The 19,311-nt window shown below is 37.5% G+C and overlaps 1 protein-coding gene across 1 annotated transcript in view; it reads left to right on the top strand.

Moving 5' to 3' along the window:
- The window catches only part of Acss3 (acyl-CoA synthetase short chain family member 3), a 171,364-nt gene that overhangs the window by 120,187 nt on the left and 31,866 nt on the right, over positions 1-19,311 (top strand). Inside the window, exon 9 of the mRNA XM_052753276.1 lies at positions 1,219-1,322. Within this exon, the coding sequence (XP_052609236.1) occupies positions 1,219-1,322 (104 nt within the window). The remainder of the gene's footprint in view (positions 1-1,218; positions 1,323-19,311) is intronic.

Here is a 19,311-nt window from a genome sequence, read left to right as displayed (position 1 = left end):
TGGGAGGCAGAGCCAGGAGGATCTCTGTGAATTCCAGGCTAGCCTGGTCTACAGGACAGGCACCAAAACCACACAGAAACCCTGTCTTGAAAAACCAAAAGAAAAAAAAAAAGACTCAGTCAAACTGACATAATTTTCCGCTTACCTCAACCTCCATTCCTCACCTTTTTTGTTTTTGTGAGTCTAAAAATCCAACAAATCTTGAGCATCAGGGTCATAAAGATGAATGTTCACAAGAAGGAATGAATGTATTGTAGGAGATGTATGTTTATAGTAAATAGGAACAGAAGGTTCCTGAACCACAGAGGCAGGATTATTTAATACTCTAGGAACCATTTGATCAAATCAGAGAGCAGCAAGACACTGTCAGTAGCAGACTGCATTGTTCAAGATGGGCAGGCAGGGTTTTTGTTTGTTGAATATTTTTTCCTTGCACGATAATGAATTGACTGCTCATCCACACATTCTTTCTCTTGACAGACAGGCCAGGAGAGCAATGACCATGAAAGGAAAACAGCCTTTCTTTCAATGAATCCCTAACAGGGTCAGACTAGGTTCATTTTTCTCTTTTGTTCTTTCCACTCTAGGGCACTGTTTGCTGTCAGTGATGTTAATTCTCCTTCATCCTCCAGTAACCCAGAATCCTTGCGATAAGAGTGTTTGAACCTAAAGGCTACAGTAATACTTCTTTATTAGCCATTTCTTTTTCTGTGTGTCTCTCTCAGACTAGAGAAAATACGTTCATGAGATCATAGTAATTTCTCCTAAAGGAACTCATGAGAAAGAATCATGTATGTGATCAAATTTGCCGTCTTTGTGGGTGTTTGTGAACATATGTTCTGGGTACACTATAAGAATAAAGAAAGGAAATCAGGAGTTAAAATTAGCAAGGGTAATATCAAGGCAGAAAGGCTTTTTATGTCTGATCATTAGAGGAATGTTACAGGTACATTATAAAGTCACCTCAATTGTCCTTCTCAGCTGAGCGTCTATCTGTAGTTCTGAGTGCTGCTTTTGAAATACCTAAGTGCTGTGAACTGAGTGTGGTTACATTTGAGTAAACCCAACTCATTTACTTTATGGTCCTACTACATAGTATTCTTCTAAAAGGCCATTTTTTTACCGATTAGATACCAACAGATTTTTTTTAACATAAATGAAATTATTTAGTTTAACTTTCAGAGAATACTTGGAACTTACTGTCTCTCTCATATTCAGGTTCAAGACACTGTTTGTGGCTGGGGAAAGATGTGATGTGGAAACCCTAGAATGGTCCAAAAAGGTCTTCAGAGTCCCTGTTCTAGATCATTGGTGGCAAACAGGTAACTTTTCCCTAAACCTTTCCTAAAAACTGCTGAAATCCTCCAGAGCCCTGAGTGGACTGGGGGAAATTCTTAGTCATGCTAATCAGGATCCACAGTTCTGGTTTTAGTAGAAATAAATGCTTTCATGTCATGTTGTTTATAATGTCTTCATTAGTCACATAGACACGCCATTCTCTTAGCCATCGATAAGCACCACTAAGGACATTTGGACTTTCTCGGCTTTGTTTCTTGTGTGCGGTGAATTGCTAAACTTCAGATTGTCCTTCCTCAACTCATCCACATTCCCATGGCTTTGGAGTTGTGAGAGCAGAGGCAGCATCTGCCCTGCTTTGACATGCCCTTACCTCTCATCTGCGTTCTCTGTGCTCTTGAATTCACTCCGCACAATGCTCCCATGGTACTTGTTAAAGTGCCGTGGTGCCTGTCATAGGAGACTCCGTGATCCTTGTCTCATAAAAGTCTGCCTTCTATCTATTGCTTGCACAATAGACACACTAATTTTTCTCCCAGATAATACTAATATATGGGTATCATTCATTTACAAGTTTGGTCATTATATATTTTCCTTATAATAAGTGGTCCTTGGGAGCAGAATTTTATATTGGGTAGATAAAATATAAGCTTTGGAAAAGGAGAACAAGAAAAATAAAAACCTTACTCTTTCCTTTCCTTTCCTTTTTTTTTAATATGAATGGCTTGAATATATATGAGAGTGAGTCAGTGATCTGGAATCAGATTTCATCTTCATAGTTTTCATATATTTTTATCCAACCCTCTAAAAATAGTTGTGAGCCATGGGGTAGGCTAGTGGCTTCCACATGTTAGTTCTACTCAGTCCAGCAAATTAGACCAAACCACAGATTTAATAATGTAAAGTCAATACCCCCCAAACTTCAATTGTCTTAGTATCTGGGATAGAATATCAAATTTGCATCAAATTATCAAAGTTTTGTGATGAAAATTAGTAGGACTCTTAACAATAATTTAAACTTAGATATGACATTTCTATTCACTGTCACCCTCACTTGCCCTTGGGTACATATTCCCAGGATTGCTATGTATATAGATGGCATTATGGTTAAATGTTGGCACCCCTCATAGAAGAGCAAGTAGAAAACTAAAGCTAAAGTTTAATATTTGGTAGTTTAGATAGTTTTGATTTTATCCATTATTCTATTTTGTTGTTTTCTTGGATGTTGCCTTTGGAAAAACATGTTTTCTATACAATTGTTGTAATATGTAATTTAAAATAACTGGTCAGAGCAGAGGACCTGCCCCCTATATAGCTGCAAACAATGGGATTTCTGTTTCCTGTAAGTTTATTTACTAAAGGAAAATTGGCTACCTGTGTGCAGAGTTTTAAGTACTTAAGAACTCAAAAGACAGGACTTCACTTGGAAAGACAATAATACTATAAATATATTTTAATATATAGCGTATTTTAACACTAAAAAAACAAAAAAAATGATGACATCTACAAGAAAGAGTGTTTGTAGTATTGAAGTTTTCCCCATTATCCTTTGAAAGTTGTTTTCCTGGACATCACTGAAGATAGTGTGAACTTTTAAGTAAGTTTTCCTTGTCTGGAAAAAGTGTAGTTAACGCTTTCAGAAATATGAAAAAAAAAAACTCACCAAAGCCTATAAAACATACATATTTCTGAAAGTGCTAACCATACATATCTATGTAATATCACTTTATTTTACAATATGGTGGGTTTTTTTGTGCAAGATACAGGCACAGTTGTGTTTAAGAATGCAGGCTTTTAAGGAGGAAGATCACTTGAAGTTGGAAAATTCTTCATTTTTTGTAAGGCAAGAATTGGAAGCAAGAATGAAGAAATTTTTTTTTCCAGAATAGAGTTGACTGCTAGATGATACAGGTATCAACTGACAGTTAGATGGATACATGTAAGTGCCAGTGCCTTCTTCACCAAGCCAAGGTCACTGATGTGGCTGTCGAGAAATTAAACGAGGCTTGGTTTGGACTCTCCACAGCAAGCCTGAGGCTGTGACAGTTTTATTGAGAGCAATCAGACTTTTATACCCTTTATAAGAAACAGAATATAGTGGTGGTTTTCAGGATCAATATGGTAGTAGTTGCTAGGATACGATGATGGGTGTGCAAGCTATATAGGGTACACAAGATTAATGTCTAAGACCAACAGTCCCATTAAGCTTACATGCTTCCTTGACGTCTAAGGAAACATACAGAGAAACACAAAGTGGCCTGAATGCTTCACTGCCTGAGGGAGTGCCTCAGTTTCCCAGGAACTGAAAGACAAATAGTGCCCCAGGATGGAGCCATGGACTCTAACCTGAAAAACCTATGATGCATATCTCTCAAGTAGGCTAGACCAAGCCAACTCCATGGTTCCCTGCAGCCATAAATAAGATCTTTATTAGCATAGAAAATTACTCTTTTGCTTTCAAAACTGTATGTTGCATTAAAGTGTAAAGCAACACTGAATTTTATCATTTGCCATCTCTCATTCTTTTTAAAAATATTTATTTTATTTTTAGCCATGTATTTATGTATTTGGAGGGTGTGGACACATGTGTGCAGGTACTAAACAGTTACAAGGAGTTATGAGCTACACTGTATGGGTACTGGGGACCTAAACCTGATACTATAAAATAGAAGCAAGAGACCTCTCTGCAGCACCTACAATTCTCTTTTTTAAGGTAGTTGTGGTGATATTGTGTCTCCCAATATATTGTGGACCCTAATAAACTTTTCTGGGGTCAGAGAACAGAAAAGCCACTACATAGACATAGAGGCCAGAAAATGGTGGCACACCACACCTTTAATCCTAGCATTCCCAAGGCAGAGATCCATCTGGATCTCTGTGAGTTCAAAGCCACACTGGAAACAGTCAGGCATAGTGACACACGCCTTTAATCTCAGAAAGTGATGGCAGGAAGCAGAAAGATACATAAGGCATGAGGACCAGGAACTAGAGGATTTTTAAGCTTTTAGCTTTTAGCAGCAGTTCAGCTGAGATTCATTCAGATGAGGACTCAGAGGCTTTCAGTCTGAGGAAACAAGATCAGCTCAGGAATTGGCAAGGTGAAGTTGGATGTGGCTTGTTCTGTTTCTCTGATGTTTCAGTGTTCACCCCAATACCTGGCTCTGGGTTTGTTTTTATTAATAAGACCATTTAAGATTCATGCTACAGGTGGTATTAAAGAAATATTAAATCCACAGGAGAAAAAGACAAATGAATGGGTGATTATTAATTCACTGAGTTAGAAAAGGCCTTGATATTTTTAGCACATTGATAAATATCTTTATGTTTCACTGATCAAATAGAGGTTTGCTTCTCTTCCTGAGAAACATGCTAGGAAACACCAGATAATATTTCTAAGAAGGGTAAGCTTTGACCAAAAAGTGACTTTCTTGGTTGTAAATCTCAAGTGTTCTAGAAGGCTTCTCTTACGATGTGCTTAGAAATTGGTATTTTATATACTTATAAGCCTTAATGAGCCTTCCATATAAATAAGTGTGTAAAAGAATCATGAATTTGCTCTTTGATTGCATTAATATATGTGTGTAAATGAGTGGTTAGGAAATTGTGGTGTGTGATTTGAAATTAGTAAGGATATATTAAGTTACTTAAAAATCAATGAATACAATCCATTGGGTTCTGTGATTTCAGCTGTAGTCAACCTATTTATATAACCATCTTTTTTTTAAAAAAAGACTTTCTGTTATTTATGTATGTTTGTGAAATGTATGCAGTGTGTGTGTGTGTGTGTGTGTGTGTGTGTGCACATGTGTGCAAGCGTACATGCACACACGCTTGTGCACATATTTATGCCTGCAGTGGCCAGAAGAGGGCTTCTGATCCTTTGGAATTGGAGTTACAGGTGATTGTAAGCCAGCTAACTTGGGTGCTGGGAAAGAATCTTAGTTCTCCAGAAGAGCAGAGAGCACTCTTAACAACTGAGTCATCTCTCGGCCCTGCTATATTATTTCTTTATGTCTAATTTATATTAGCACCAACAAACCCTAGTTATGAATATTCCCCTTTTCGACCCATTAATAGCAATATTATTTGATGTTTGATTAAATATCTACAATTTCAAATTGAAAGGTAATCTCTGGAGTATCTGAAAATAGACATGGTTCCTCCTTCTCTCACAGGAGTATTTCAGTGGAGATGTTTTGCTGCTCACGACCACCGAAGCATTAAGCTCTTGCTTTTAATTATAATAATGTGAACATTTAATACTATAACGAAGAAATCAGTCTAGACTTTGCTAAGTCTAGAAAGATTGCACTCATTAGTATCAATAAAAACTGAATTGCCATTCACTTAAATGTTTTATCTTCACTGTAACTTATCTGTAAGACGACTGAAAACAGCTGGATTGTTGAATTTTTCATTTTCAACATGGAAATATGGAGACAGGTGTATAATCACAATTTTAAAAGAATAGATAAAATATAGCATCTCGTGTACAATGAAGCAATCTGAAGTTCATTATCCTCAATTATACAATCTCCAGATAAAATATTGTATTGTTACAGGTCGTTTTTATTACAAAAAGGAGCTTTCCCAGAAACCAGATAGGAAACAGTTTTCACAGTAAAGGACTGTCCATGTGGTAAATGGTGCTCTTTGCAAAAAATGCTTTTTCTAACTCAAGACGAGTTAAGGAAGTTCTTAAGAATAAACGGTCTAAAAAAATTTCCCTTACATTTCAGACTGACTCTTCAAACCAGAGTAGATGCTGTCCATTTGTAAGGCTCACTTTCCTCTTTCTCTTCCCTCTGTCTTTATTTCCCACTTGTTATAAAACATGATATTGCTTTAGAAATGATCACAATAAAACATTTCAGTCTCTTATTTTTGAGTTTTTTTTTTAAACTTTTTTTTTTGTTGTTGTCACATTAAAAACAATGGCCACTGGGCTGGAGGGATGGCTCAGTGGTTGAGAGGACTTGCTGAGTTTGCAAGGATGCATGTTCAATTCCTAGCACCAATGTGGTGGCTCACAACACCTTGTAACTCAGGTTCCAGGGGATCTGATACAAAACATTCATACGTATAAACTAAACTAAGGAAATCTTTAAAAAAGGAACCAATGACCTCAAATTTGTAACATTCAAGTTCTATAATAACTTTGAAAAGGTCACTTTAGTGAACAGCTTCGATCAAAGATTTTGAGTCTTTCTAGTTGCTTGGATGGCACTTGTCCTGTTCCCATCAGGAGATACAGTGTTTATAAGGAAAATGCTTTAATTGTTTTGATGTCTAGGGAATTACAGCATAACTGAAATGTGCTAATCACCACCTCCTGAGCTTTCCTAGATGATTTTTATTATTTGCTTATTTTGTTTTCATCATGTCAATGGAAGAATAAAATTCTTCCTAGCATTTGAAAACTCCTAAGAAATAATTTCAGTGAGAAAATGATAGTCACCTAATAGACACTGGTGGTAATTGAAATTATTGATTTCACTCTATGTGCCTCCAGCCATCTTTGTTGAGTTCTTATATCTTGAGTAATTAGAGTATTTCTCACCCTATTTTATTGAACCGCTAGTGTTTAAATTGCAGTTGAAATTCTAAAGTAACTGCAGTCTTTATACAGCCTAAATATTCTTCCTTTGAGAAAGAATTTGATCACTCTGGATTTTATTAAACTAGAGGCTAAAATGCTCCAGCAATCTTCAGACATGACAGCACATTAATTTAGACCATTTCTCTAAATGATGCCAATACACTGCTAGTATATTTTTAAAGGATATAAAAAGTAACTAAAATGATAAATGTATTTTTGCCCAGTTCAGTACTGTGGTGGTTTGAGTGAAAAATGCCATCAAAGGCTCATATGTTTGAATACCTGGTCCCCAGTTGGTGGAAATGTTTGGGAATGGTTAGGAGGTATGGCCTTGTTGGAGGAGAGGTATCGCTGTGACTTTGAGGTTTCAGAAGACTTGAACAAATTCCAGTGTGCCTCCTGTGCCTCCTACTCATGGTTTTGAAGTGTGAGCTCTCCAATGTTTCTGGCAGCATGCCTTCACTCTGCCATCATGGTCTCGAACCCTCAGAAACCACAACCATAATCTAATTCTTTCTCTCATGTTTCCGTGCTCATGGTGTTTGTCACAGCAGGAGGAAGTAACTAAGACAAGTAGAGTATACTTCCTGAGAATAGATCATGACAATAAGGATTCTAAACACTACAGTTGGTTAGGCTTTCCAAATCATGCCCTTAGCCTTAAGAAAATGAACAGAAGATTCATTAGACCAGGTGTTTTTTTTTTGTTTGTTTTTTTTTTACATTTTAATAAATCAATGCATCTTTACTTATAAGAAGCAAACCAACACAAGAGAATAATTCATTGCAGTTTATTAACAGATATGCTAAAGAAAGATCTCTGTGGGAAATGTTACCAACCCACTTGCACTGTTTTATTTCTCATATATACATTGAATTACTTAGCTAATATTTAAGGATTTGATCCATAATGCATCAACATATAAGCCACTTGGTTTTTTTTTCTAAATTCTTCTTCTTTTTCACCCTTGTATTGTCAGATACTGTGTCTGCACCTGTATAGGTTGGCCTACTTATTGACAATGGGCATCAGCCTGCTAGTCTACCATTTTAAATTTAGTCTATTAGAGGTAATTTTCTTCCTTCCTGGAATTCAGCTTCTAAAGCGTCACAGCTCTTCTTATTCCCCATTTCCTTCCACTCTACCACTTTGCTACATGAATGGCTTTCTTGCAGTTTAAACATACTTGTGTGTGTATGTAGGTTGAATCCCCGTTAAACATACTTGTGTGTGTATGTAGGTTGAATCCCCGAGAAGTCTTTTAACTTTTTCTGCACAATACCTTCTCAGACTTAAAACATAAGAGGCTCTATTGAGCGGACCCAGCAATGAGTGAAGTGTCTTTTTGGTAACTTTACCTTGAAGACATTGTTTACAAATGTATTCTCTGGATACTAAATATCAATTACAACTAGTACATGTTTTGGTATTCATAGAATATAGCTGTAGATAATGAGGACTGCTTTCTAAATTAGTCTAATTAACACTTTGCTACTTTCTGTGTCTGGGTTTTACCCTAGTCTTACTATTATATCAAATTTATGCTAAGGTGAACATTTCTTCAGAGTATATGCCGGTAAATACAAGAACAGTGTATGAACAGGCAAGTGCACAATGTGTAACTGAAAGACTGGATTGGACTAGAACAATATTGCCGTTGTCCATGGACTGTATTGTTAAAAAAGATTCTCTGTTGTATTTTCAAATATTGGAATGCAAAAAGCCTTGGGAAAATATGATTGAATTTCTAATGGCTGATACAACTTTGTCTTTCACAGTTTCATGTCCAAAATAGTTTCATCTCACTTTTCCTTCAAAGAAAAGATCTTTTAGATATTATAGCATGATACCTTGTGGCTGGGGAAAAGCAGTTGTACAGATGACCTGTCACCTCAGTAATGTGCAGCTAGAGAGAATGACAGTCTCCATCTGGTAAGAGAGAGACAAAATCTTGATGTCATCACTGTTGCCTGGTAACCGGATTTTTCTCTCATTTAGAACAGTCTTCATTAGTTCAGAGTAGGTGACTTTTACTGATAATTTGAAACACAGGAGCTTAGAGATAAGTTATGTGAATTTTGTTTATGGGAAGAATAATCTTTAGTGAAATGTAGGACATGCTTGATAAGACTCTTGTTTTGAAAGTGAATAACTAGTTACAATTTGTCAATCCACCTGAAAATGAATGAATTCTCAAACCGAGCAGTAGTTACTGAATTATACATTTTTATCTTTATAATATTTTAGTGTAAAAAGGAAATCATGTTTTTAAAAGCATGTTTACAGGAATTACTTTTGAGAGGTATAATTGTTTCTTAAAATCACTGTTTTTGCCATTATTATATCAGTGATAATGTACTGGAAAGAGACAGAGCACTAGGAAATTGATGGATACTGTTGCTGACTTGTTCTTTGAAATGTCGTGCACTCGAATTCTCTTGCCTTTGGCAAGGATCCATCATAACCTAGCCTACAAAGATTACTATTGTGTCATGTTTATAAAGACCTTCACAAGAACAAAGGTTTCTAAATCTTTCCTTGAGAAATCTTGATCTGGAAATTTGTTTTCTCCTGTGTCACACAACCCTTTGTTTTAGCCCAGGGGCCCAGGAGAATCACTCCAGGTACTCTTTCCTGTCAATCTTCGTTTAGAGAAGGACAGGTGGCCATGCTCCTAGGAAAAACAAGGTGGGGAATAGGAGGTGAGGTTGAATCCTAATAGGACAGTGTTTAAATCCCAGTTCCAACCACTAACTCTATAGCAACAGGCAAGTCCTTGATATTCTGCTCAGCTCTTTCCCACTGGGTTTCCTAAAAAGCTTTTAATGAAACGAAATGTGTACAGAAACCATAACAATTCCCAGCTTATTATCAAAATACAATAAATATTAGTTCCATTTTCTTTTCTTGCTATGAATGACCTTTCATAGCTGTAAGGATCACCTTTACCATTCTTCCCTGTAGGTACTCCAGATTCAGAAAACACAGAATGTAAGAGCTCTATCTGTCAGTCCACACACAATAGGTTTTGTTCATATTTCCTGTCTTGTTTTGAATAGTCTTACATGAAAGAAAAGGCCGAGTTCATGATGGGAAAATGTACAGAGGTGACCAGCCAAACTAGTGGAAACGCATGAACCGTGGACCAATAGCTGAGGAGCCCCCATAGTACTGGACTAGGTCCTCTAGATAGGCAAGACAGTTGTTTCTCTTAAACTGTTTAGGGGGCCCCCAGGCAGTGGGATCAGGACCTGTCCCTGGTGCATGAGCCAGCTTTTTGGAGCCTAGTGCCTATGGTGGGCCTTTGCACAGCCTTGATGCAGTGAGGAGGGGCTTGGACTGGCCTCAACTGAATGTACCAGGCTCTGCTGACTCCCCATGGGAGACCTTGCCTTGGAGGAGGTGGGAATGGGGGGTGGATTGGGAGGGAAGCCTGGGGGGGTGGTGGGACTAGGGAGGAGAGGGGAATCAGTGGCTGGTATGTAAAATGAATAGAAAATCTCTTAATAATAAAAAAAAAGAAGAAAAGGCCATCTTTAATGTCCTGTCCTGAAAATACTTCAAAATCATGAAAATTCAGAATGTTAGAGTAGCATCTAACCATACAGAATTTAATTCTGTAAAGTCATTGTGATTTGAACCAGAGCACTCATTGGTCTCTGTCGTCTGGGATGCTTTCTTCCTGTGCTTTATCTCATGCCATCATTAATCCAGCATTTCTTATCTAACTGAGCTGCTGATTACATGTGGGATTTTTCACTGAACCAACTGCAGTGTACCGAGAAGACCAGTCTCACACCTCCAACGAGTGCTCTGCATCCCATGCAATTGCCTTAAGTATTTTAAACCATAATTCTACAGTCTCTTGAACACAGAGATTAAATTGATTTTCTTTCGCCAGTATCCAGCTCACTGTTTCTGCTTTCTACTTGCTACCATCATTCAAGTTATTTATAGCTCACTGTAAAGATTCAGAAGTGGAAAGAACGATTTCTTTACAAATTGCCTCTTTGCCCACCATGATGCTATGATTAATATGACTCAGCAGTAGCCAGCCTGTTGAATTGATTTATTCCCAGAACTTCAGCTTTGAACATCCGCTGCCAAGTTCTCAATCCACATTACCTAATACAGTGTCTCCAGAGCCATGGTATGGGCAGAATAGCAGGTTTCCTGATAGAGTAGGACTCCGTGACACACAACTGGACTTGTCGTCCTGCCACCTTGCCCATCCTCTTGACCGTCACTCACATTTAATGCTGATGCTTGATATTATGAAATAAATCCTTGGAGTTTAATAGACATCTCCTCTTGCTCTTCTTAATGTCAGCAATTACCATGGCCTTTCAATTCTGAACGTAACTTAAGTTGGTCTCATCTTCCATGTCTGCTCACCTTTGCCATACTACTATCATACGCCTGATTTATTGCTGAGTATTGGGAATTTTTTTTGTTTGTTTGTTTGTTTTTCGAGACAAGGTTTCTCTGTGCAGCTTTGCGCCTTTCCTGGATCTCGCTCTGTAGACCAGGCTGGCCTCGAACTCACAAAGATCTGCCTGCCTCGGCCTCCCAAGTGCTGGGATTAAAGGCGTGCGCCACCACCGCCCGGCGAGTATTGGGATTTTTAATTTATTACAAATGTGCATTGAATGACAGACCTTTGAATATCATTATCTGAAATGAAAATTATGTAATGGAAGTACATAGAGTCTTTCTCTGTTTGAAATCTTCAATGTCTCTTTCTCTCACTTTCATTTTGGGATTACAGTCTGTGACTTCCTATTTATTTATAAAAAGCTCTGATCTTAATGATGGGAGCTAAAGTCTAAAAAGTCGGAAGTGTGCACTTGCCAGTCTGAAAATCTTTCTTTGGGACAATATGAAAAGGACTGGGCTGTTTAGTCCTGATGAGAAAAATAACATGAAAGAAAGGTCCAAAGGGAAAAAATGCCTGGTTCTGTCTGGCCAAAAATGGAAAATGTCTACATCTAATTCACACAGTTTCTTTTTTTCTTTCTGGAAGATTACAATAGGTCCTCTGAATAGATATTGTAGCTATTAGCTTAGTGTTTTTATGGAACTCCTGACTATGAGAATGAGCAGGTTTCTGACTCCTTTGCCTGCTCTTGGGACTCTTTTCTTCCTGTTGGGTTGCCATGTACAACTTTAATACGAAAGTTTTTACTTCATGTTATTATATTTTATTTTGCTAAATAAATGTATTTGTAGCATTTTCTTTTTTTTTTTTAAAGATTTTATTTATTTATTACGTATACAATGTTCTGCCTGCATGTATGTCTGCAGGCCAGAAGAGGGCACCAGATCTCATTACAGATGGTTGTGAGCCACCATGTGGTTGCTGGGAATTGAACTCAGGACCTCTGGAAGAACAGCCAGTGCTCTTAACCTCTGAGCCGTCTCTCCAGCCCCCTATTTGTAGTATTTTCAATGATGTGTTCCACTTTTATGTGCAGTTACATAAAAGCTGCACCCCAAACTAGTGACTTAATAAAAAGGACCATATCTCATTGTTATATGGATCTGGTGTTCCGTATGCTATTGAAAACACATCTTAGGTAGTTCTCATACTGCATGGTTATTTCTAGAGAGCCTGATATGACTTTCTAGCACACCTGAGGATAACTGGAAGGCTGCACCCATCAAGGACTGTGATGTATGTTCATCACATTTTTAGCTTGGTGGATTCAGGTTACTGGCCCATGCATCATATATAATGGCTTAGGGACACAGTTCTCAGGAACTTATATAAATCCCTCCATTCTTGGTCAAAGTAACCCAAATGACTCCAACCTAATGCAAGATGGTCACTGCTTGGTAGGAGGAATGTGGAAGAATCTGAGTCAGTTTTCTCACTGTGGTGGGTACCTTTCAAACTGTTGGTGTAGTGCTCTGGACTCTTGATCATTCACTATTTAAAAACCAGCCACAAATAAGTTCTCTTAGTATTTTGATATGTGTCTTGCCAAGATTTATGCAAACATAAAATATCCATATTGCTCAATGTTTAATATTTATGTAAAAAATAGATCACATGTACATTTCATTTAGTAACTTTCTTGTAAATCTTGTTTTTGAAAATCATTCTGTTTTAGTAAACATTCATCTCTGGCCTTTGAATGGCTTTATTTTTTTAATATGACATGATTTCTACTTGAAGAAATCTTCTATACTGTGATATAGACAATATTGTTGAAAACATTCTTGTTATTAAGTATCGATGAACTGAAAATATTTCTTTTTGGAATAAATATGACAATATATATGTGTATTTTAAGGTTTTTGTTTAAGGATTGCCAAACTGCTCTTAAGTTATGCAACAATTTGCTTTTAAATTTAGTGTGTGTGTGTGTGTGTGTGTGTGTGTGTGTGTGTGTGTGTAAGTTTGGTTGTTGGGCTGCATACATGCTTTTCTACTCACAGAGCTATATTGCTTATCCCAGAAATGCAGCAATCTATATACACACTCACATATACATAAAACTTATTATCTTTGGTTTGTGTGCACCATCTACCCTTGTGACCCATGTCCTGTCTCCCACCCAAGGATACTGGTTCTTTTGTCAATCTTATGCATTCTCTTGTAGTCGACTCTGGATTTTCAAGAAGCTACAGAAATCTATCAGCCAGATATCCTAATATACTTTCTATCTGCTTCTACATTCCCTCTCTCTCCTCCATCCAGAATTAAATAATAAATCCTATCATAGAACATGGAAACATGAACATTTTGCAAATATTTAAATAGACTAAATGTTCAGTGTTACAATTCACTAAAATTTGTTCAGATTCCAGCATTAGGTTACAAGGTCCCCCAGATTAAAGTTCAAGTTCTTATGAAGATGTTGAAGGGGACTTATTTATTTTTCCTGCTCATGATCTCTCTGACTTTGTATCCTATGAATCCTTCCCTCATTCATTCTGCTCAGTTTCATTGCTTGGCCAATTTTTCTCCAACACTCCGGGGATAAACTTACCCCAGGACTCTTGAAGTCTCTGCCTACTATATTTGCCCTTTATCTGTGTGTCTCATGCCCTCACTCCTTTCAGGTGTCTCTTCAAGTGTCATCTTCTCAGAAAGGTCATTCTTATACTCAATCCGTGTAAAGGTAAACACCTTCAATGATACTTCATGCACTGTTCCTTACTTCCTTGGACATTTGTCATTCTTTAATATGCCATATATTGTATTTATGTGTTAGTGTCCATTGTCTGTCTCTTTGATGGAAGATTTATGTGATTTTTGTTATTGTATATCTTGTTCTATGAGTTATCCTTATCATATAGCAAGTGCTCAATAAACATTAACTCTAGGTAATTTATACCACCACAATTTCCCCGTTTCTCATATTTGCAAGAATTTTGTTTCTGTACTGAAGCCATGTGGGCAATTTCTCTTTACTTGCTTAGCCTATGGCTTCAGTACAGAATGTTAACAAATTTGCCTATAACCTTTGTCTTACCTTCTGAAATGACTATGTGAACTAGGACAGGCTGTTTAACATTTCAGTGACATGTATTTTGACTGTGTCTCAGATTTGCAATGTGCAAAAGCACCACTTCTTTTGCAATCTTATAGTAGGACTAAATGGAATTAAACTTAGCTCTGAATACAACAGAATCCATATTTAAAATTACGCCTATTATATCTCATTTTTGTTTTCTCTTAAGAATTCTAAATATTAAGGAAAAATTATTTGGATAATAAGTCACAGTTGCAACAAAATAGTGTGAGGCAGTTAAGTGACATCCCTTGACTAGTGTCTAATGCAGTATGAGGGAAAGATGCCAATGGATAGTCCTCACATGCTTCAGTCTCTAGTCTTATGCCATCTGCTTCCTGATTGTGTCTTATCATAGAAATTAATGTAATGATGTGCTGAGCATTTTATTTCTAAGGCTCCGTATCTTTGTAAAGGTTTCTCCAAACATTGTTTCCAGTTCTCTTGCTCAAAAATAATGTTCTGGTTTATTTAATACAGCTATTTCCTAATCAGAATGTGACATGTGGATTTCCTGGTTCCCTAGATAACAGCTAGTCAGTTAATTATAGCTTCCATAGCATGAAGCAGATGCTTTCAGAAAATCTTCAAAGGAGAGGTTAGGGATCACATTTAAGGATTGGATCCTAGAGGGTGGGAAGTGGGACTTTCTCTAGCTAGAAATCTGCTTTGCATTGGGCCAGCTTGATCAACAGTTTGTTCATCAAGACTATGTGTAAAGACAGGTGGACATCTGTGGATAGGATGGTATGGCATGATAAGTTGTTGCATCTCAAGATAGTCACAGTTACAAAGAAAGAAAACTGAGAGAATAGTATCTATTTTCATCCCCTCTTGCTCCTGTCTAAGACTCCTTATTATCCTGACAGTCCTAATCACTGCCTTTTGCTGGATCATACCATATGCCTATCATTAGCAGCAGTTCTTTTTCTGGTCCTCTAAATGAATATAAAATTTAGCTAAATAGGATATTTGAATTATTAATGTTCAAATCATAAACTTTATTTCATTTAAGTGATCTAAATTTCTGAGTAAAATTTGTTATATAGAACATGTGCTTTCAGTAGTTTTTAGTAATAATAATAATAATAATAATAATAATAATAATAATAACAATAATAATCCAAGACAGTTGAAGGTTGACAGATTATAAACAGAAAATAACATAAGCATTTCAGGAAATGTGTATGTCACCTTCTTATGCAGGGTAGTGCAATGAAGATTTTTTTTTCTAATTCTTTCCTGCATTTCCATTTAAGGAAAGTTTTGTTCTTCCATCTTCTTTAAACACTCCCTTTCCATGTGAAGTGAGAAAAACAGAGTGCTGACATCACTTATAAGATTCTACAGTGAGCAAGGCTTCCTGATACATGGTTTTAATGCACAAGACTCAGTAGGCAAAGGCAGGAGAACTTCTGTGAGTTCTAGGACATCCTGGTCCACATTGACATAGAGAGTTCCAGGCCAGCTAGGTATACATAGTGAAACCATCTCAAAAAACAAACAAACAAACAAACAAAACAAAAAACATCCTGTATTGTTTCAGAAGGTCCCATTTATTAATTATCTATCTCAGTGTCTGTGCTACTGGTGTTATATTTAGGAAGTGGTCTCCTGTGCCAGTGTATTCAAGGCTACTTCCCACTTTCTCTTATATCAGGTTCAGTGTAACTGGATTTGTGTTGAGGTCTTTGATCCTCTTGGACTTGAGTTTTGTGCAGGGTGATCGATATGGATCTATTTGCATTCTTCTACCTGTTGACATCAAGTTATGCCAGCACCATTTGTTGAAGATGCTTTCTTTTCTCTATTGTATAGTTTTGGCTTCTTTGTTGCATTTCAAGATAGTCACAGTTATAAAGAAAGAAAACTATGAGAGAATAGTATCTGTTTTTATGCTAATACCAAGCTATTTTTATTACTATAGCTCTATCGTAGAGCTTGAAGTCAGGGATGATGATACTTGTGGAAGTTCCTTTATTGTACAGGATTGTTTTAGCTATCCTGGGATTTTTGTTTTTCCGTATGAAGTTGAGTATTGTTCTTTCAAGGTCTGTGAAGAATTGTGTTAGCATTTGATGGGGGTTGCATTGAATCTGTAGACTGCATTTAGTAAGGTTGCCATTTTTACTACATTGATCCTACCTATCCATGAACACGGGAGATCTTTCAATATTCTGATATCTTCTTCAATTTCTTTCTTCAGAGACTTAAAGTTCTTGTCATATAGGTTTTTCTCTTGTTTGGTGAGCGTTACCCCAATATTATTTGTGGCTGTTGTAAAGGGGGCTGTTTCTCTGATTTCTTTCTCAGCCCATTTATCATTTATATATAGGAGGGCTACTGATTTTTTAAGGTAATTTTGTATCCTGCTACATTACTGAAGGTGTTTATCAGCTATAGGAGAAGCTTCTGTAAGGCAAAGGACACTGTAATAAAACAAAATGGCAGCCTACAGAATAGGAAAAGCTCTTCACCAACCCCACATCTGGTAGAGGGTTGATCTCCAAAATATACTTGAAGTCTCAAGAAACTAGACATCAAAATACCTAATAATCAAATTAAAAAAATGAAGTGAAGATCTAAATAGAAAATTCTCAACAGAAGAATCTCAAATGGCCGGTAGATGCTGAAGGAATTGCCCAACATCCTTAGTCATCAGAGAAATGCAAATCAAAATGATTCTGAGATATCATCTTACACCTGTCAGAATGGCTAAGATTAAAAATAAACACTGATGACAGCTTAGTTGAAGACGATGTGGTGTAAGGGGAACACTCACATTTTGTCAGGAAAATGGGAGTCAATCTACCTCATGACCCAACTATACCACACCCAAAGGATGCTCAATTATACCACAAGGACACTTGCTTAACTATATTTATAGGGGCATTATTCATAATAGCCAGAACCTGGAAACAACTTAGATACCTCTCAACCAAAGAATGGATAAAGAAAACATGGTACATTTACACAATGAAGTATTACTCAACAGTAAAAAACAATGACATCATCAAATTTACAGGAAAATGGATGGAACTAGGAAAAACCATTCTGAGTGAGGTAACTCAAACCCAGAAAAACTAACATAGTATATACTCACTCATAGGTGGGTATTAGGATAAAGTACAGGATAACCAACCTACAGTCCACAGGCCCAGGGAGGCCAGATAACAATGGGGGCCTAAAGAGGAATGCATAGATTTCCCTGGGAAGGAAGAACAGAAGAGATCTCCTGGATAAACTGGGATGGAGGGACTGTGTAGGTGGGTGGGGATTGGAACTTGAGGGAGAAGGTTAGGTGGAAGGAGAGTTAGGGGCTGGACAGAGGGGAGAGTCATGAAAAAGAAGTCTTGATGAAGTGGGGACATTTCCAGGTTAGTAAAAACCTGGTACCAGGGAAACTCCTAGGAATCCACAAGTATGATCCCAGCTAAAACTCCCAGCAATAGTGGAGAGGGTGTCTGAACTGGCTTTCTCCTGTAATCAGATAGGTGACTGTCGTAATTATCAACACAGATCCTTTATCCAGTTACTGATGGAAGCAGAGGCAGAGATACATAACTAAGCACTGGGCTGAGCTCCAGGAGTCCTATTGAAAAAAGGGAGGAGGGATTGTAGGAGCTGTAGACTCTGTGTGTGTGTGTGTGTGTGTGTGTGTGTGTGTGTGTGTGTGTGTGTGTGTGTGTGTGTTTGTGTGTAGGTCATGAAGGGGAAACCCACAGAGACAGCTGACCTGGGAGCACATGGACTCTGGACCAACAGTTAGGAAGCCTGCATAGGACTGACCTAGGCCCTCTGCATGTATGTGACAGTTGTGTAGCTTCTTCTGTTTGTAAGACTTCAAGCATTGAGATCAGGATCTGTCCTTGGTGCTTAGTTGGCTTCTGGGAACCTGTTCCCCATACTAGATTACCTCACCTGGCCTTTATGCAGGGGGAGGAGCTTGGTTCTACCTCAACTTGATGTGCCAGGCTTTGTTCAAGCCCATGGGAGGCCTGCCTCTTTCTGAATGGAGACAGAGACTTGAGGAGTTGATGAGGAGAGGGTAGATGGGAGTCAGGGGAGGGAACAGGATGAGAGGAGGGAGGGGGAACTGATGTTGGTATGTAAAATGAACAAAAAGTTAGTTAAATTAAAAAAAAATCCTATATTGGGATAGGAACAGTTACAGTTTAGTTGTTTTGTTATTAGTTATAAGGTTTGTTTGTTAGTATCTTAGGAAGCAAGTACTATATTCTAGTAGGCAGTAGAGACTGCTGATTCTTTCTTGGATTCTAGAAGTGTCTGTTAACAAGCGGCACAGGTCTTATATTGCTAAATTCTGTAGAAAGTTTGAACTCCAGTTGATTAGAGTGACCATCTTGACAAAACTTGACAGCAAATATCTTTCAATTAGGTTGACTGGAGCACCTGAAATGCTGGTAGAGACACAGAAGCACCTAGAAAGGTCTCTTCCCTTTCCTAACACGTTCCAATGTAGTGTGAGGTTGTGTTTATGTATAACACAGGACTTCTGCATCCTGTGTTCCCTTCCTTAAGCTCATAACTCTGCAAGGGTACTTCTTATCATTTTTACTGGTTATCTCTCATATCACTTATGAGTGTTAATTGAAGTGACTATGTTTTCGAAACTATGAAGGAGAAAACACTGTTAGTCTTTCCAATCATGTACATTTCTCTCTGCATTGGTTGTACGGTAGGGGAAATAGAAATAAGGTGAGTATTTCATGGATACAAAATGCCATTTTATGGAAAAAATGAGATTAGATATGATAAAAAATATTTGTGAATTCTCTCTTAAGCCCCAGAAACATCTGGTCCTGGTTACTGATTATCTTTACAGGGGACACATGCTTAGTATCTTAAACCTTAGAACAGTGATTCTCAACTTT

This window comes from Peromyscus californicus, unplaced genomic scaffold, assembly GCF_007827085.1.
Source record: "Peromyscus californicus insignis strain IS unplaced genomic scaffold, ASM782708v3 Scaffold_24__1_contigs__length_46423439, whole genome shotgun sequence".
In the NCBI taxonomy this organism is placed as follows: Eukaryota; Metazoa; Chordata; class Mammalia; order Rodentia; family Cricetidae; genus Peromyscus; species Peromyscus californicus.
The sequence above is the reverse complement of the archived record's forward strand: the minus strand, read 5'-3'. Positions and strand labels throughout refer to the sequence as shown.